General features: G+C 47.4%; 1 protein-coding gene across 1 annotated transcript in view; it reads left to right on the forward strand.

Moving 5' to 3' along the window:
• The window catches only part of magi1b (membrane associated guanylate kinase, WW and PDZ domain containing 1b), a 140,728-nt gene that overhangs the window by 53,453 nt on the left and 66,008 nt on the right, over positions 1-21,267 (forward strand). Inside the window, 1 exon segment of the mRNA XM_048254000.1 lies at positions 7,341-7,457. Within this exon segment, the coding sequence (XP_048109957.1) occupies positions 7,341-7,457 (117 nt within the window).

Here is a 21,267-nt window from a genome sequence, read left to right on the forward strand (position 1 = left end):
TCTCTCTCTCTCTCCCTCCCTCTCTCCCTCCGTACCAGTGCTCCGGGGGCCTGTGGTGCTCACTCCATTTCCCCAGTCCTCAGCTCAGGCCTTGGTAAATGACACTTGTATTGGATCCCAGCTGTATTTCTCAAATGAGTCCTTGGAAGCATATTTCTGCCAGAGCAGCTGAAATCGATAAAAGCAATCTCAAACCTAGTAAACATTTCCCGTTGTCACGAGAGATGCCACCATAGTCAGCCATTTTTTGTTTTCTTTTTGCCTTGTTTATTTGGAGGAATGGATGCCCCCTCCCCATGTTGTGTGCCTTTTAGTGATTTGGTGATGGCTGCTATTATTACAGCATATTTACAGGCACAATGTCTCCTGTCACAGTCTCAGGTTTGGATACAGTTGCTGTAATTTCACGTAAAAGCCTGCATACAACCACAGTGCTGTCGTCAAAACCACTCCTCGACTTTATTTAAAAAGCACAGCCAGCCCTTGGTTTGTGGCATCTACATTATTGCATTTATTTGGCTGCTTTACTTAACTGCTATGTGGTATATTTTAAGTGGAATGAAAGGCAATATAATTGTTCTCATAGCTGATTAAATGCATGCCCCCTTTATGCAGTTTGTATTTGATTCTAGTATTGAGTGAGTGTCTGACAGGGCACTTTCGCCTTTTATCTCCGTGGTAACTGCATTTTTAGTATGTTAAATAAAGGGTTGGTTGGGTGTAAATGAAAATGCAGTTGTTGTTTTTTTTTTTTCCAGCTGTGGTAAATGAACAGCATTGCTTCTTTCCAGTTGTTGGAAGACCCATGTTGTAGAAAGGCAGTGCCAAGCAGAAATATAGTTTTATTGTCCCCTTGGTACAGGACAGGCCAGCAGTTCATGCCTGTTTAAATCTAGCCAACAGTTGGCCAAAGTCCTGTCCTGTCTCCGGTCCTGTCCTGTCTCATCTTATCAGAAGCTACAGTACAATAGGAAAGGAGCTTCCTCTGCTCGGGCATGTTCCCTGTGTTGACGGTGATGACCAGTAGGGGGCGTCTGGCCTGCCTCCATGCTCCGCAGGGTTGCTGTAGTGCTGTTCCGACTGCCGTTGCTGTGGCGACGGGGCAGCCGTGTGTGACGCAGGCAGATGAGGTCTAATGAAGAGGAACACAGAGGGCAGTGTTGAGCTGAGCTCCGAATTCCAAATGGTCACAGAGACATGGCTGCTCACACACACGCACACACATACGCACACAAGCACGCACACACGTACACGCATGTGCACACATACACACACACACACATGCACACACACACATGCACACACACACACACACCTACACACACACTAAGACAGACAGACACACACACCACAAACACATACGCATGCACACACACAGACAGACACACACACACCACACACACACACAGGGAGACACACACACAGCACACACACACACATGCATGCACAGACACACACAGACAGACAGACACACACACACCACACACACACACACACAGGCATACAGACACAGACACATGCAGAGATACACATTCATTGGTTGCTCCTTCATAATGTTTAAATAGATGTGCTGGACTCCCAGGCTAGCCCTGGTCTAAGGCAGCAAGGGGCATGTCTGATTCTGCACACTGTTTGAGTTCTGCTGTGGATCCTCAGCTATGACACATGCATTTTGACAACAATTTGTGGCACATGCCCAGTGTGCTTGGCCCAGTGTGCTAGGCTTGGGCTGGGTCAAGAGTTTAATACTCCCCTCCAAGCTCTAAAGCATTACCATACTGCAAACATGCATCTTTACTGAAGCGGCGTGCTAGCTTCCTCCCTCCTGGGCCTGACCTGTTGTATTGTGCTCTCAGTGAGTAAACAGATGCACTTGCAGCACTGAATTAGGAGAGACATATCCACTGTAAACATCTTTTAGTTGTTGATTGCAATATACTGTATTTGTGATGGCACCATGCAAATGATAACGGATGGTTCATTGTACAAGATTGTTCTCTGTAGCAAGGAGTCAAATCCAATTTTCCCAAATAATATTTTGTTGTGATTGTACGTTTGCCCACCTTCCCTTGCAGTGGACACTGAGCTGGATCTCAGTGTGGAGTTTTCAATGCTAAATGTGTTTCTGCTCATTTATATGCTCATGCTGTGTGTGTTGGCCAAGACACCATGGCAGAATGAGAAAAGCAAGCTCTCATAAACGTCTGTGTAATCGATTAACAGGAGCCTTGCTTGTGCTTTCTCACTTTGAAGAGAAATCCCCTCATTAGTTCACAGTAAACACACCAGAGGTCCTGACTCCTGACGCAGGCGTGTGTGGAAGGGGGAGGTCCTGACGCAGGTGTGTGTGGAAGTGGGGTTTTTAAAATGGTCGTAATGAAGGCTGCGCTGGCCAGCGTTTAACACCATCAACCCTCCCTGATGCTGGGGCTCATTGCCTTGATGAGGGGGCAGACAACTTAAGCCCTCTCCAACGCCTCCCGTCAGAACCCACAGAGAACCTTCCTCTTTTCTGCAGAAGCTGTCCTTGATGCGGCCATTATGAATCCATAATGCTGGATCCACTGCGGGCATGTTAATGCTCGGCAGAGACTACACCGTAACACTTGGGGCGGGGGCGGGGGGGCGGGGGACGAGGAAAGAGAAACAACTGAATGGAAACATTACAGACGGAACCCAAACTTGTCTCACAATTTGCAAATCTGTCAGTTCCCTTGTTGTTTTTTTCCTTCTCTTCCCCCCTTTTTTCCGTCGAGGCAGCCCAGAGAGGAAAGCGAGTTTGCGTAGCGTTCGTGGTGCTGGGGTGGATTTGGGCGAGATGTGAATGTCAGCCTTGTCTGCAGCTGAGTGCCTAAGCAGCGCAGCGTCTGAGCCCGACTGACAGGCTCTTTGGTCTCGATTTGAGGGAACCGTCTGATCCACTAATCTCCTGTAGAACTTCACTTTTATACGTTCAACCATTTTCTGTTCCGCTGCAGTCTCACTCTCTCTCTCTCTCTCTCTCTTTTTTTTTCTTTCTTTCTGTCTTTTTCTCTCTTTCTCTTTCTCTCTCCCTCTCTGTCTCCCCATCACATATTCTGGTGGTGTTGCGCATACAGTCTCAGCTAATCCAGCACAGTTCAACTGTCCATATGTGATGCCCCCCTACATCTCAGGGAAGCTTATAAAAAATCTCTGTCAGGTGGAGGCAGTTTGGGGGAAATTTGCTCTCCAATTATCTCCGTGAGCTGGGATTTTCGTGCAAGGGGACCAACTGCCCCCAACCCCCTCTGAACCCACTGAGTGCCCATGAATTATCTGGGTTACTAGAAGTCCCATCAGGATAATCAAGTCATGAAGGTCTTATCAACAGTCATGGAGGTGCTTCTACCGTACATCCTTTGTGACTTCTTTTCTGAGCTTGTGCAAGTGAGGGACAGGAAATCCTCTTACTTTGGGGGGGATTATATGGGCAGGTGACATAAACTTCTGAGTTTGTGGAACAGAGAGAGGACGTTTTGTGAGCCACAGTTGAGCTCAGCGAATGAGCAAACAGGATCCGTGCTTTAGTGGTTCCAGATTTGCTGAAGACTAGGCTGCTTACTGTATTCCCAGTCCCAGTGTGGGGTTATGAACTCCTCAGCAGAAAGCCCCAGGAATGAAATATGGCTCCACAAGGCCTCAGGTCTTGTCACAGTCGTTAGCGGGCACCCATTAACAAGCACATAGTGTCATTAGAGAAAGCTCCTCTGAACGTTCTGTTTCTCCTCTGTGGTTGGCTGAGGTGACAAATTTGCCAGAGAAGGTTCCTGGGCACCTTGCACACACTGCAAGGGAATCACATACACGAGTCACGACTCCCACAGGTGTCTAATGCCACTGCAAGGGAATCACATACATGAGTCAAGACTCCCACTGCAAGGGATTCACATACATGAGTCACGACTCCCACAGGTGTCTAATGACACTGCAAGGGAATCCTGCCGAATCACATACACGAGTCTCGACTCCCATAGGTGTCTAATGACACTGCATCTCCACAGTGCAACACTTTTTTTTTCTGATTAGGTGCCTAACCAGGCACTTGCCATGAAAATGGCCTCAGGCAATGGCATGATACTGTGACTACCTCAGACAGCTGTGGGGAAACTAATCAACCCAACCTAATTCTGGTAGAGAGCACTAGGAATGAAAAGTCTGTTGTCATTACCAGATCTCCAAAGCTTAAATTAACTGTTCTTTATCGCCATTTTTGTAAACAATTGTTTTGGCATTGAATGTTATGTTAGCTATATCCCAAATTGAATTTGAGGCAATGTCAAGACTAAACTGGTGCTCTCAATGAAAGCCCACTTATCTAGTGCATGATAAAGAGGCTTCTCACTCTGAGCAAGGATGTTTATTTCTTAACAGCTCTGTCAGACTGTGATATGTGTCTCTTTTAGGGAAGGACTACTGTGTCAGTTTGCATTAGGCTCTTAGACTGTCAGTGAATGAGTATTTCCAAAGTCAAAGTTTGTAATGTGTTCATTTAGTTTACACTGTTTCATTCAGTTTGCACAGTGTGTTGGCCATAATATGTCCTCTCCTCACACAATGTGTCCAGAAGCTTTTTATAATATTCTTAACTTCCTGACAACCTTGACTGATCATTAGCAATGATATTTTTAGTTCACACAAGCTGCTAATTTTCCTCTATTTCTGCCCATGGTGTTCCTCTCTCCCTTTGTGAACGTGCACACCCAACTAAAGTATAGTTTAGACAGTCCCCAACTAAGCCATCAATTATGCTTTACTATGCATGTAGAAGCTTTTTTGTTCGGTGCCTCTTGTGAGGGAAGGAACATTTTTGCAGCATTTTTACAGCATGCATTTCTCTCTTACAGTCAAAAGGATGAGTGATGGTCCCTGAAAGAGTTGCATTGCCACCGTCTTAATGTTTAAATGACTAAGTGCTAATGTGAGCTGATCTGTGTTGCTATGCGTCTTCGATTTGGAATCACAACTCACAACCTGTTTCAGGGATTAAAATACAGCACTGTTCTTGCTAGTTGCTGCAGCCATTACTTAGTTCCCTGCGCCGAGGCATTTCGTTGTGGCCGAGAGGTCTGGGCTTGTTTGTGTCTTGCCAAACCCAGAGGAAGAGCAGTGAAAGTACACAGAGTGGCCTTCTTCAACCCAAGCCAGTCTGCACTCCTGAACTTGAGGCTGATAAATATTGACAATATCTATTATGGTTTGGATACAGCACCAGAACGTGGAGCTAGCAATCCATGGTCGAAGGATGTTTAGTTTTCATTCCTTCACTGACTCAAGACCATTTAGAGTGTAGCCATGAAATGTCTTTGCAGGGTTGGAGTAGTCTATTGATGTAAGATGATGCAGGGTTTGTAAACTGCTAGTCAAAGATGGCATTGGTCAAGACTCTAGAGGAGACGCCTGTATGTCCTCAGCTCTAAAGAGGGAAGATGAGACGGGTCCAAATGTCACAGATTCAAAGCAATCTCCACTCTCAGGTGGATGGGTTCAAAAGCCAGAAGCAAGTAACAAAGAGAAGATAGCTTTCCTAAGCTGTTACCTCGGTGACCATGGAGGAGGCTGTGATGGCAAGACCAGGATGACGGCAGACATGTGGTCGTGTCAGTTTGTTTGCTTTTCGGCCTCGTGTTACAACCTTGCGTTTCCCCTGTACAGCAAAAATGACATTTAACTGAGCCAGGTGGATGAGAGCTATTTTATGTCCACATTGCATGTAATTGCATGCTAGGTGGTCTCAACTGACTGTGACACTGTTACCATGTTATACAGTAGAGCCTACAGTATGTAAACCACACAGCTTCTCTAGAGTTCGATTTGTGCTATTAATAGTATTCAGCTCATCAATATCTTTAGAGTGTTGTTACTATAGTGTCTTGTGTGTGTGGTCACTTTATTAATGTGTGAGGAGTGGACATGACCTGGGGCGCACCTGTACAGTATGTCCGTGCCGTATCAGAACAGAGACATCATAACGAGACTGCAGCATATGGCTTGTATTGGCTCGCCGCACTCGTCATATTAAAGGCCTCTAGGTTTCACTTACCAGCAGGCCCTGTCCTCAGTGTTTCCATGGAAACAAATTCTGGTGCTTGTGCAGACTGTATTTTCTCCCGAAGATGTCAAAAACATGTGGCCTAGCCACCTTTCTGATATCATTAGAAGTGAGAAACACTGTACGGTTAAGAAAGCAGTATGGAAAGCAGAAAGCAGAGTGGTGGGGGCTGTAGAACTACTGTTTTATAGAAGATGCTATGCTCTCCATGGTTGCTTTGATCCAATAAGTTCTAACATTAACACCAAAGATTCTAGAGCTCTGTTCTAGAATCTTTGATTAACACCAAGGGCATTGTGGAATCTTTTGCTTGATGACAACTTAGATGAATAGCAACTACTGTACTAGTTTTACCCTGTTAACCACCTACATCACCTGGCTCCATGTACTTAATCCTTCTAAGAGGTGTGTACTGTTCATCTAGCATCCCATGGGAGTGATGCTAATATGAAAATAATTGCTTGCGGAATGGTCAGACTCTTTCTAAGTTCCTGAACATGTTTGCACACATTGTTTTGATGGCTCGTTATAGTTAGTCAACAAAGCATTACTGACACACCCTAGTTAGTTAACATACCCAAAAGACCATTAAAATAATTATAGGTGAGGTTGTTGGGTATCGGTCAATTAACCCCTAACCAGAGCTCTGACCCCAACCCTAACCACAGCCCCCTGTTACTGGTCCTCACGGTCAGCACGGTGTCAACAGATGGTTTGTTAATTGTTTCTGATGAGCCATCCAGATAGGGTAGGACCGCATGTTTATTTCCTCTACGTCTCTGGTCTAGTGAGCATGACCGTGAGAGGTTAAGTGGGCAAGTCCAGAGCTGGCAGTCCTCTCCTCTCCTGTCCTCTCCTGTCCTCTCCTCTCCTGTCCTCTCCTCTCCTGTGTGTATGGACTTGCTCAGATGCCGTTGGCATCTCTTTGTTTGGGGGTAAACTGTGTTCGCAGCAGATGGTCTGTCCCAGGGTGGTAGAATTATTTGCATGCCCTGTCTGTCGTCCCATTAGCACTGTTTAAGCAGAGTGTCCAGGTATCTCTTCTGAGTGTGACGAGAAAGGAAAGAGGCAGCCTAGTGAGCACAATAGCATTAGCACTTGAGTTTGTTTTGCACTTCAAGGCCCAAAAAGATGCAGGTTTCAATGGTCCATTGGTTCATTCTCTGGGCCGGTGCCTTTTGAAGTGCATATTTCTTCCAAGCTGTCCTGTTGACAATCTTATTGTGTCGTAGTATCATGTTAACAGATGTCTCCCTCTTTTGTTCTGCAGGAAACAAGCTCAACAAGGACCTGAAACGCTACCTGAGCCAGAGGTTTCAGAAGTCTTCCCCGGATCACGAGCTTCAGCAGACGATCCGCGATAACCTGTACCGCCATGCTGTGCCTTGTGAGTACATTGCCAATTCAGTCAGTCTCGCTCCCAATTCCCCCTGTCCACTCTCATCCTTTGGGTCTCCTCGAAACGTGCCAATTTTGCATTTATTTATTTATTTATTTCTGGTGGGAGACGCTAGGTTCCTGCCTTCTCTGGAGCCATGTTAATTCACAGACGGCGTCCTGCTTAAAGAGTGCCCTGACGCAGCCACAAGGGTCTCGTGGTGGAAACCCGACTCCCACGTTTGAGCTTTCTTTATATGTGAGCTGTCGGTGTATAGACTGGCTCTGGACCAGTGGGTAGAAGAAGGAACGCACGCACGTGTGTGTGTGTGTGTGTGTGTGTGTGTGTGTGTGTGTGTGTGTGTGGGGGGGGCTATGGCATATGGCTATGTTGCGATATGCGATATCTGCCCATTGATTGAGTGGGTGGCAGTGAGACTTGTAAGTGAGTGCCCACCAAGCGAACACAAACTTTTTAACCATTATGTAATTTGATAGCAGTGGTTGCAAGTTTGCATTGTTTCCTTTTGTGTGAGGAGAGCCAGCTGGCAGTGCATTCTGTCCATTTAAACGCAGAGGTACATGTCTTTTGAAACCGTCCTTTAAACGCAGAGGTACATGTCTTTTGAAACTATCCTTTAAACGCAGAGGTACATGCCTTTTGAAACCGTCCTTTAAACGCAGAGGTACATGCCTTTTGAAACCTTCCTTTAAACGCAGAAACCTTCCTTTAAACATCTTTAGCACCCCCTAACTTGATTTCTTCATCTGATCCCATTGATTATTGATTGGGCTTGGGCTCAGAGGAGCCGGCTGATGAATCAATATTTCCTTCCCTTCCCACCAATCCCCGTAAATCCATTTAATCAGCGAGCTCTTCTGGCTTTGCCCATGCCCTTTGATTATAGTGATGTGGTCCCGGAGCTTTCCCGATCAATTGACTCTTGAGGCCATCCTCGTAATCAATAGGGGAGGCCATCCTCGTAATCAATAGGGGAGGCCATCCTCGTAATCAATAGGGGTAGTGATTTAACATGTATGTCTTGCCTGACATTCTTCTAACAGCCAGGCCTTCCTTTATAATAAAGAGTGAATGGATGGACAAGGGTGGACTAACCTAGTCCAATTCCATATCTATTGACACTATATTTTATATATGATGTATATAGATATCCTGTATTGTTATTGGAAGTGCCGTATAGAGATCACAGTGCAAGCCACCAGAATGATGAGGTCTGTAACCACATACTCTGGATACTCTTTCAAAACATCCCCTCTCACATACCACATGGTAGAAGTGGTGCATGTTTGTACTCTGTGAGGAGTTGTGTGCCAGCACTGAATCCAGGGTTTCCTCATTGCCACTTCAGTGTATTTGTAGACCCATGGCATGCTATGGCCTCATTGGCTAGGACTTATTGAGTACGTAAGGGGTCTGCTAAATAGGTATCCGTGGTTAATGCCCATAGGACCCTTTAGTACTCCCCACAGTTTAGCTGTGTTTAGCTTTAGTGGAGCCCAATAGACAGATGGTCTGGATTAGCGCACTCCTTACATTGAATTAGAAACCCCTGATCTACTTATAGTTTGATTGTGGTGCAACATAAAGAAGAATGCATTAAGTATAGCCCCTTATGTTGCTAAATGCTGAAGTTGCACCGTCCAGCTTTGAAGCCTTGTTGAAGTGTCTATTTTAAGCTCCTGTGATGTGTAGGGATATAGCTTGGACTCTTGCAGTACCTAGAGTATAGAATTGTTTGCAATGTTTTGTCTGTTGCTTTGCTGAAATCCTTACCTTGTTTTCGGAACACTGTCCATGTGAGAACATGTCAGTTGTGTCCGTTCTTGAGAACATGTCAGTTGTGTCCGTTCTAGAACACTGTCCTCTTGAGAACATGTCAGTTGTGTCCGTTCTAGGACACCGTCCTCTTGAGAACATGTCAGTTGTGTCCGTTCTAGGACACCGTCCTCTTGAGAATATGTCAGTTGTGTCCGTTCTAGACCACTGTCCTCTTGAGAACATGTCAGTTGTGTCATTTCTAGGCTGGATTGTCCATCATGTTCCCTCTCAGTCGGCAGAATAATGGCTCTACCATATATCTGATATTATTGTGATGCAATGAGCAAACCCATCTCATATAATTCTTAATGATTGTTGTTCTCTATTGCCTAAATGCCTGAATTTGTTTCATGTCTCAAGAATTGTGCTTTTTTATTTCAGTGGTGCTTTTGAAACTTGGTCTTATTTTTACTCAAATTGGTCTCACTCCCACACAGTTATTTGATGTTTGCAATCAGTCTGTTATCGATCCTTTCTTGTAAAATCACCTTACATTTTTCAAGTGCTCTCCCAGACCTGCACTGAAATGACCTCTGTATTGCCATAACAGGGCTGAATACCATCTGGCTAGGTGCAGTTATCATTAGGAGTGCACAGAACAGCCGTGTATACTCGTAGTACTCTGCTAATAATTTAGATATATCTATCTAACCTAAAACTATCATAGTTTGCTTATTAGCTTCTTATCTCTCGCTGACAAAGACTGTACGTTGAAATGAGTTGCATTCTTTTTGCCATTGTGTGCACTCTTTTAGGAGGAATTAAGCCTATTAAAGTCCGTTTCTTTGAGGCGCTTTTCTTTTCTTTGTCTATTTTCAGGATTTCTGTGAGTTGAGATTATTTGTGTGTGTGTATGTGTGTGTGTGTGTGTGTGTGTGTGTGGAAGGGCAGGGCATTTAGTGAGACTGACTAGCGGAATGCAGTGTTGTGCAACACACATCTTTTGTTAAGGTCAACAACAACAACTGGGGGGGGGGGGGGGGGCTTTTAGCCAGCGCGCAAACACTGATTGATCAGATTACGTGTGGGCCGCATAGACAGAAAGCAGCTGGACGGAACAGATGGATTTGTATGGGGTGTGTGTGTGTGTGGGGGTGGTTTCTGGCATTATGACCAGGAGGAGAGGCTGTCCGAGGCTGGACGCTTAACCCCCCTGACCCCTGGGTCATCACTTTCACACATCATCACACATGTGCTGGCATCCACAGAAAGCAGCCTTAGTGTCTGGACATACCTCAGAAAATGATGTGTTGTGAGTCAGCCATCAGTGGTTTCCTTTCTTAGCAAGGTGATGCAAGGGACTTTTTAATGGTAGTATGCATTAATAGTAGTGTTATCTTAATGACACTTTTTAATCGTAGTATGCATTAATAGGAGTATTATCTTAATGACACTTTTTAATCGCAGTATGCATTAATAGTAGTGCTATCTTAATGACACATTTGTGCAACAAACCTCTTGCCATTTTGTGGTGTCCAATATGTGTGTGATTGAACGCTGCTACCCAAAGAAAAAAGAATACTTCTTCAGCTTATATGCTCACTAGATCAGTTTGGTTGTCTCCGCTCAGCGATGTTGCAGCGAATCCCAGATTTGCCCATCATGAATTCCCCACCCGCTGGCTGGCCGTCTAACACAGAACATGAGCCGAGTGAGCGGGAATGGACTGAACCAGTGCAGCCCAGCCCCTCCTCCAGTGTGTGTGTGGTGTGTGTGTGTGTGTGTGTGAGGGAGGGGGAGGCGGGGGTCAGCTAGTGCTTATTCATGAGTGTGTGTATGTCTGCAGCTGCCACTTTGTTCTCCAGTGGCCTGACCAGTGGCTCGCCCTGCCAGGTGGCCGAGGGGAGAGAGAGAGAGAGACTGATGTGTCAGAGCTCAGAGGTGTCCGTGAGGACATGGGACTGAACTCGCGCTCACTGCCTTTAGGGGCTTGTTGGGTTCCATGCTCCATTCTAAACTCAACATTGTTGTAATGGTTCTTGCATTCTAAATGAACATTCGGATGGCTACATTGGCCATTTAGCAAGCATTGGAGGAGCACCCCCAAACTGACTCCATGGTCTCTGAATGATGACCAAATCTCAGACAGATGGCTCTGCCCTGACAAATGGGGCGCTGTCTCTTTAAGAGCAATCAGGCAGATGTGGGCTTTCTGTGTGGATGGGAAGGGCGGGTGTAGCGCTGAATGGTGGTGGTGGGGGGACAAGATGGTGGCTACTAATGTGCTCTCATCAATAGGGTAGTGGGGATGTAAACATGGCAGTGAAGCAAAGCCACCCCCCCCATCCCCACCCCCCGCATCTTCCTGTCTCTGTGTAAGCGGAGTGTCACTGTGACACTGCCACCTCGATCGCCTCGCTGCCTGCCCAGCTACCGCCATGGTCACAGCCACAGCCACAGCCACGGCCACGGCTACAGCTGCTCATTGTTAAGCAGCGCGGGGAAGGATCAGTGGTCGTGAAATTACGTGCCGGGTCCCCTCCATCCCCCCAACATCCTCTCTATTCTCTCTTATTATCTCTGTTAGTCTGGCGCACGCACACACACACACACACACACACACACACACACACACACACACACACACACACACACACACACACAACACACACACACACACACACACACACACACACACACACACACACACAAAAAAGACACTGCTGCTCTCACAGCCCACAGACATAAATAAAACCTTTTTCTTAGCGTCCCTTCATAGAACGTGTGTGTGTGTGTGTGTGTGTGTGTGTGTGTGTGTGTGTGTGTATGTGCTAGAATTGTAGTTCTGCATGTGCCACACTATACCTCACTCCGCATCTTTCTTTGTCTCTCTCTCTCTCTCTCTCTCTCGCTCTCTCTCTCTCTTTCTCGTGTACCTCTGTTTTCTCTTTGGCTGCCTTGTCCATGTGAACACAGCTCAGGGTGTGAAGCAGCTTCTGTCTGCCAACACACACACACACACACACACACACACACACACACTCCACATGTACACAGAGCGAGTTAGGATTAGCACCACGCTGCTTGCAGTTTGCACTTCCTCTGCATCCAGGCAAGTAGGCGTTCTATTTTCCTGCTTTGACCCCCTCCCTTCCCACCTATTCCTGCAGACGTGAGCCCCTGCTCCGCTGCCATACGGAGTGTCGTGGAGGGGAAGTGTGTTGTGCGGGCTTTGGTGAGCACATGGTCAGTGGTGTGCGCTGGCCATATAGAGGTATGTAGGCTAAGGGGACGGGTTGGAGTGGGGGCAGGGTGGAGCTTGCAGTAGGGGGTTGGGCTGAAGAGGAGGAGGAGGAGGAGGAGGAGGAGGCGGAGCGGGGGTTGAAGGGGAGCAGCATTGCACATCTAGCCACATCAGGCAAATATCAGGACAGATGGCTAACTGGTTGGGGCACTTTTTTTCTCCTCCTAATTCATCTTAAGGGCATTGTCCACCAAGTCACTGGGGCAGAGACCTCGGCACTGCGACAATGTGTCAGTCTGTTTGTTTTAGCCAGGAGAGTCAGAAGGCTGTGTGTGTGTGTGTGTGTGTGTGTGTGTGTGTGTCTATATGTGCACGCACGTGTATGTGTCTGTCTGTGTCTGTGTGTCTCTGTGTATTGTGTGTGTTCCAAGTGCATCACAAGATGTGCATGTGAGTCTGTGTGTGTGTGTATATGCAGAGGTCATGATCCACCCATCCAACTGTGACTGGGTCCAGATGGCAGTGGCACTGGGCAGTGTGGGCCTGACAGAACCCTGACTGGACAGTGCTGACGGAACCCTCTGACTGGACAGTGCTGACGGAACCCTGACAGTGCTGACGGAACCCTCTGACTGGACCGTGCTGACGGAACCCTGACTGGACAGTGCTGACGGAACTCGGACTGGACAGTGTGTGTCCCCCTCTCTCAGCATGTCTCTCTGCCGTCACTCCACCTGTCATCCCGTCACACACCCCACCCCACCACACACACACACACACACCCACACCCCACCACACACACACACACACACACACCCCACCGCACCACACCCACACACACACACCCCACCGCACCACACACACACACACACACACACACACCCACCACACACACACACACACACACCCCACCGCAACACACACCCCACCGCACCACACACACACACACACACACACACACCCCACCGCACCACACACAACACACACACACACAACCCCACCGCAACACACACACACACACACCCCACCGCATTATATACACACACACACACACACCCCACCGCGAATACATATATACACACCCCATTCTCGCACTGCATTTTCACACACACACACACACATTTACCCCTCGCACCACACACACACACACTACTACCCCACCGCATCTCACACACACACACACACTTCCTCTCACCACCTCACACACACACACACACAATTCTTACCGCACTCATACATACACATTACACACACACTACCCCCTAATAATCCCTACTGGGACTACACACACACACACACACACATTAACACATTAATACCTCTACCGCATCATTAATAATATTGCCATTAATTCTACTGCATTCATATACATTACACACTCTACTGCCCAACACACATACACACACCCCTACCGCCTAACACCGCAATACATTACACACACACACTCCACTGCAAATTACACACACAATACCCTCTACCGCATTACACACACACACACACCCCTACCGTAACATTACTAATTCCTCACCCCACCGCACTACTACACACACACACAATTCTTAATGGCATCATTACACACACACACACACACATACCCACCACACACACATGGCCCCACGCTAATACACACACACGCATCACCCCACCATTACTACACACACACACACACACATTACCCCACCACCGACACATGTCACACAGAGACACCACTGCACACACACACAAACACACACACACCACACACACACACACACAACACACACACACACACACACACACACACACACACACCCCACCGCACCACACACACACACACACACCCCACCGCAACCACACACACACACACACACACCCCACCGCACCACACACACACACACACACACACACACCCCACCACACACACACACACACCCCACCGCACCACACACACACACACCCCACCGGCCACACACACACACACACACACACACACACACACACACACACCCCACCGCACCACACACACACACACACCCCACCACACACACCCCAGCGCATTCTCATGGTCAGCGCTTCCTTTATTTGGCGCCCACTGGGGAGCCCACTCGGGATGATGAGTTTGCTCCCCCATTTCTCCACCCCCTTCCTTCCTCCTTCTCCTCTCTTTTCATCCCTCTCTGTCTGTCTCTCCCTCTCTATATATTCCTCTCTATATTTCTCTCTTTCCTTCTCTCTCTCTTTCTCTGGTCTTTCTCTGGTCTGTTCATTTGCAGATGTGCGCCTCCACATTGCATCATCCAAACAGTCTCCTGCTCGTTCGATCGCTTGTGCCGCTGCCACTGGGTGAAGTCATATGAGCAGATATGCGTAGCGTAGCCTAGCGTATCGTAGCTCTGCTCACGGCTGCCTGTTCATACGCAGGGCACAGACATCAGGGACAAAGCAGTGGGCTCTGTGTCTGTCACACACACACACACACACACACACACATACTCTCACTCTCACTTTCTACCTCTTTTAGTATGACTGTGTATTATGTGTGGTCTGTTTTTTCATTGGAAATGAAGTCAGTGGCTGCATTGTCTATGTGTGCGTGTGTGTGTGTGTGTGTGTGGTCCGATTGTGTCCTGTCTTGCAGTAATTGTTAGTAACACAATCTTGCCTTGTCCATTCTCTCTGGATGTGGCAGCAGCTGGAAGTCTGTTAATAGGGAACATGTGCTCGCTAACGCTGCTGCATGTGGACAGCATGTCAGTCTGCAGTCGGACTGGAACGCCATTGATTTTTTAGCGCCAGCACTCCCAGACACGATGCTTATCAGCCATGATCGTGTTCCACGACTACACTCATCGGCAGTTCCTGGTGCAATGACAGACACGAGGGGGGTGATGCAGCATGCCAGTGATCTGGTCAGAAAACCCTGGGATGCTGTGACGTCCTGTATCTTTTAAGGTTGAGTAGTGTAGTGTGTTGTGTTTTCTTATTTTAAAGAAAACTCACTTCTCCTTACTGGTAGAGCGTGTTGAGACTAAAACAGTATTTATGCATTAGAGATAAAATGTTGAAAATACTGAGAATGTATGCAAATATTAAACAATAATCTCTAGACTCTATATCCCCCCCCCCCCCCCCCCCGAATGGACTGCTTGCCGTCTGTTCCAGGCTTGCACAGAGGAAGAGACAGAATTTTCCACTCAATGTAAAGTAAGATATTGTGTCCCAAGGTGAGGTCTAGATTCAAGGCAGATATCCTCTGCTGAGTGTGAAATGATTCATCTCTCATCTCCCTGAAATAGCCGCTCTCCCGGCCTCACAGGCTGATGGGACAGCGTCTGGAGCGTCCAGAAAGCACCTCTTATCCTATTGTGGAGTTTAAATTTTTAAAGATTACTCCACGGTTTGGGGTGGAGGACCCGCGGACCGGAAACATGCCAGTGACATGCGTTGATTGATGGAGGTTGGATTTCATGGGGCAACTGTTGGGAGAGCAGATTTCATCAGGCAACTGTTATCAGAGCAGATTGCATGGGGCAACTGTAGGAGAGCAGATTGCATGGGGCAACTGTTAGCAGAGCAGGTTGCATGGGGCAACTGTAGGAGAGCAGATTGCATGGGGCAACTGTAGGAAAGCAGATTGCATGGGGCAACTGTAGGAGCAGATTGCATGGGGCAACTGTAGGAGCAGATTGCATGGGGCAGCTGTAGTAGAGCAGATTGCATGGGGCAACTGTAGGAGAAGATTGTATGGGGCAACTGTGGGAGGTCAAAACTGACCTTTTGGTCCCTAGCCAATCCATGGTAGAGTCCATGCAGTGGTGTTTGGGTAATCCATGGTGGAGTCTGGAGTCCATGCAGTGGTGTTTGGGTGATCCATGGTGGAGTCCATATCCATGGTAGAGTCCATGCCAGTGGTGTTTTGAATACTGACTTGACCACTTGCACATGCAGTAGTTTTTACATCACCTGGACATTCTTTACTTGAGACCCCCAAAATGGGAAAAAAACAAACAAATAAAAAATAGCGCCTTTTTAAAAGAAACTTTGTTAATATTGTTGGATAAAAATGGGTTGACATGGGTAAACCCTAAAGGACCATGTCACCTACACATCTTTGTTTTGTGGGTCAGACATGAATGGTGTTGCTATGGAATGATGGGCTTCTTCCCTGGTCATCTTTAATTGATGTGCTTGTAGCTTAACTGTATTGATGGAGTTGCTGCGTGTGTGTGTGTGTGTGCAAGGGGGGGTGAAGTCTGAAAGTGCTCCTGACCCCCTTATTCCGCTCTGTCAGTAGACAAATGCACTCACCCCTCATGCGGTTAAAAGAAAACAATGGCTGAGGCCCACAAGTGCCTCTCCTTGCTCCTCCCTCTCACCCACAACCCAGTCCAGCCCAGCCGTGTGTTGTCCTGCACATTACAGCACAGCACACCACACCACACCACACCACACCACACCACAACACACAACACACCACACCACCCACACCACACCACAACACAACACAGCCTAGCCCACCATTTGCTATTTGAAGAGTGTTGATTGCCAGGGTCACATGATGTGCAAGAATGGGGTTTATGTGGCCGCCTTATTTGCCAGGGGGAGCGTGTGTGTGTGTGTGTGTGTGTGTGTGTGAGACAGAGAGACAGAGAGACAGAGAGACAGAGAGACAGAGAGAGAGAGAGAGAGAGAGAGAGAGAGAGAGAGAGGGGTGGGGGAGATAGAGGTGGGGGGACAGAAAAAGAAAGGAGGGGAGGAGGAGTCTGGAGAGAGAGCGATAGAGAGAGAGAGAGTGTGTGTGTGTGTAACTGAGCAGAGGTGGGCGGGTGCATGTGGGTGATTGTGGGGCTAGAGATGTGAGCCTCAGACAGCAGGCTGTGTGTGGATAGCTCAGCTCACATTGTGCTTAGCCTCTAACGCTGGGCACTAGCGCTCACATTGTGCTTAGCCTCTAACGCTGGGCACAAGCGCTCGTCTGCCGTGCCGCTCTTTTTAATCAAGAAGGAGGAAGAGAAGAGGAAGAGAAGAGGAGGAGTAGAAAGAAAGAAAAGAAGAGGAAGGAGGGGGAAAGCCGGAGGAAGAGACTGTCCAGCGCCCACACAGACGCCTGTGTCTGATGCACTCACGGGGAGAGAGCTGTGATTCTGTTTTTTTTTTTTTTTCTTCCCCTCTCCTCTCTTCTCCTTTTCCTTCTGCTCGCCCGCCTGCCGGGATTCTGTCCATCACTGAGATTTATTGTTTTTTTTTTCGCCCTCTCTGGTGTTTGTTCTCCTCGAGCTGGACTAAGGCGGTGGACAACACACACACACACAGCGCTGAGGTATTTACTGAGCATTTGCCTCCTGTTTGAGAAGGATGCTGTGGCTTCCGGGGTTTATGGTGGGGGTAGGGAACAAGGGATGTGAGATGGGGAAAGAGAGAGAGAGAGAGAGAGAGAGAGAGAGAGAGAGAGAGAGGGATGGGGAGGAGAGAATTGCACGCTACACTGAGAGGCTGGTGGATGTTAGAATGTCTTATGATAAGGTAGCGTGGTACGGTAGGATTATGTTGCTCTGCAAAGATTGTATTTTGTAGGTGCGTACGTGTGTGGAGAGTGTGTGTGTGCGAGTGCTCTGCTGCCGTGTGTGTGTGTGTGTGTGTGTGTGTGTGTGTGTGTGTGTGTGTGTGAGAGTGTATGCATGTCTGGTCGTCTGGTTGCGATGGCAGATAAAGGCTGAATTGAGCTGTGATTTGTTGACACGTCGGAGGGCATTAGCGCTGCCATAGCTGGCAGTCGTTTAGGGGCTGGGTGGCTGAGTGGAAAGGTTTCCAGGATGTCCGTGTGTTCCCCACCCTTCAGGCTCTCTCTTTCTGTCTGTGTGTCGCTCTCTTTCTTTCTTCCCTCCTTTCTCTCTGTCCATCTCTCCGCTAGCCCCTGGCTGCGTGCAGCCCTCAGTAAATGGCTAGTTTTAGCGCTCGTCTGTCAGCTCGCCTCTCGTGAATGTGCTTTTGGCTGGGAGGAGGAAGACGGTGCGTCTGTGTGTGTGCCGCTGCATTTGAAGCCACATTTCTGGCCAATTGAGCGTTCATCCCTCCTCTGCACTCTCTCCAGCCATTTCTTTTATTCATTCATTGTTTGAAGAATTTTTTGTTGTTTTGTCTGTTTTGTCATCATCTGTCCATCTATGTGTCTCCACCCTATCTACCCCCCACCTCCCAACCCAGTGACCAGAGCATTTAGGCATGAAAACAAGCAGAGGGGGCTTGTGTGTGGGGCATTCATGGAGAGGATGAGAGGATGAGCAGAGAGCCAGGGAGGCAGCAGGGCCTGTTTTTTTTGCCCTTATTGCCCTCGTCATGCCTCCAATTGGGAGACCCATTCAGACTGGACACCCTCACCACATCTGCCATGCACATGCCCTCCTGATCAATGTGGCAGTCAGAGCAAAAACACACAGACATGCAGACACAGACACACACAGACACGCACACAGACATACACACACACACGCACTTAAGCATACGCAGACACAGACACACACACAGACACACACACACTTTGCACTGATGGGTGGTATGTGGCTGCTGGGACTTTTGGTAGAGGTGGTGGTTGTGTTGGTGGTAGGGGTGTGAGTTTGGGGTGTAATGGAGGGAAAATAGGACCCAAATAGCAGATATGTAGGGTGGAAAAAGCTGGAATCCACAGCCTGGGTTGGGTTGTGGATTAACCCTTTGGTGGGACAGATGGTTTTCTCCCCTGTGGTGCCGTAAGAGCTTGTCGGCGATCATCAACACAGGCGCCATCCCCCGGTCCCCCACCCCAGTCGTCGCCCACTGTTAGGGTCCAGTGGCCTCCTCCAGTCTGCTCTTGGAGTCATGGAGGAATGTGATGAGTACGCCTCTGTTTTTGTTCTGCATTTCCCCTCACATCTGCAGGCAACATAGCTCATCTCACAGCTTTACACCATTAGCGACATTAGCCAGCTTTAGCATTAGTGTGTGCTGCCACAGAGGGAAAATGATATGGTTTGTGCTTTTGGAGGTAGGCCTATCTGCAAGTGTGTGGTATTTATCTCTGCTGAGGACAGTGGGGAGGCTATCTACTGTAATCAGTTGCAGTTCGTCAACAAGATTACGATAAAACCCCTGGCCGGATTTTCATGAAGAATCCAATGAAAGAAAAATGAGTCAGATCCATGAATTACGTTTCACTCTCAATGACATTACGAGATCTCGAGAACATTACGAGAGTGCATTTGGCCTTGGCAGGGGTCCGCGGTCCTTGAATGGCCTTCTGGTTTCTGTACAGACCCATGGATCTGTGCCCAGTCTTGCCCAATCATACCCAGCACCAGCTGCTGTTGGAGAAGCAAATAGGAAGCTTTGCAGGATTTAGGAAGGTCCCTCCTCATACCAGGAAGTTCGTTAAACCTTGCCAAACATGCTAAATGTCCCAAAGTCAATGGCAGACACAAGGCAAGGTGCAAGAGTGGCTCACACTACAAAGACTTGAATTAGTGATTGTGTATATGAGTGCATGTGTGTACAGTATGTGTGAACAACCTTGCATGATTCTTGACTCTCAAGATGTAATTGCATCCTATACTGTAGAAACCAGGGCTTGAAAACGAAATTATTTTTCAAACGTTCCGTTCTGAACGGTTCAGGTAGGCCTATGTTTAATGTTTTCGTTCTTGCATGCGTTCCGCCACCAACATATCGGTCCTGAACCGGTTCGGAACGCAAAATATCGTTCGTTCTTAAAGTTCCGGCAGTGTTTGGCGGGCCTATCAAGTCTATTTTTGTGGACTTTACCTTAGAATAGACATACTCATTATTTCCTCTTGATTTAGCCTATACCGTAGCTATGCCCAAAAATAATAAATCACAGGCGGCATCCAAAAACATTCTGAAGGGCTATCCATCCCATAGCCACAGACTTACTATAGGCCTAACAAATAATTTCTTATCAAAAATATTTCTGGATACGTGCTAAACTCCTTACCTGGTTGTAGCCTAAGTTTTATCCATATGGAGATCTTCAAAGGCTTGCGCTATAATTCCAACCCTGTTTATAAACGAACCTGTCTGTTGCTGACAAGGCCTATCTCAAATTTCCCAAATTTAACTCTTCTACATAGAATAGGCTATAATTGCGCAAACATTTCAAATCCCGACTTTAAAACAACAAGGCGTGGACAGGCAAAATAGGCTATTACGCATAGGCTACAAACAATTTCCAAATCAGTTTCAGTAGCCTACGCTACGAGCTGGCCTAAGATCCGAAGTGGCAGACGGATAGGTTACATTACAACAGCAAGACAAAATATACACATTTGGACCAAAGGTCCATTTATTCGTTTTTTTTTTTTTTTTCAAACTGCAGAAATCAAATTATTAGGCTGTTCGCCTACAGTAGTTGGCTACATAGTGGCTTGTTATCTCACATGAACAGTGTAGATGCGGGCTTGTTTTTCGCACAACCGGAAATAGTCTCCCTGACATAGGATATGCTTTTGCTAAATTTTATAAAATATATAGAGAACTAAAAAAAACGTTATTAACCGGTTTTGTGGATTTCAGAATAACGTTTCTGTTCCGGAACAGTTGAAGACCATTTTGTTTTCGTTTCCGTTTCCGCTCCTCGTAAAATTTCGTAAAATTCCGTTCGTTTTCGGTTTTCGTTTTCGTTCCTTGAACCGGTTCGGAACCCTGGTAGAAACAAATACATCTAGGGAGTGAGTGAAGCCAGATTGAGCCCAGTTAGAGAGTGAATCCAGATTTAGTCCAGTTAGGGAGTGAATCCAGATTGAGCTCAGTTAGAGGGTGAAGACAGAT

The sequence above is a fragment of the Alosa alosa genome, chromosome 10, assembly GCF_017589495.1.
Source record: "Alosa alosa isolate M-15738 ecotype Scorff River chromosome 10, AALO_Geno_1.1, whole genome shotgun sequence".
In the NCBI taxonomy this organism is placed as follows: Eukaryota; Metazoa; Chordata; class Actinopteri; order Clupeiformes; family Clupeidae; genus Alosa; species Alosa alosa.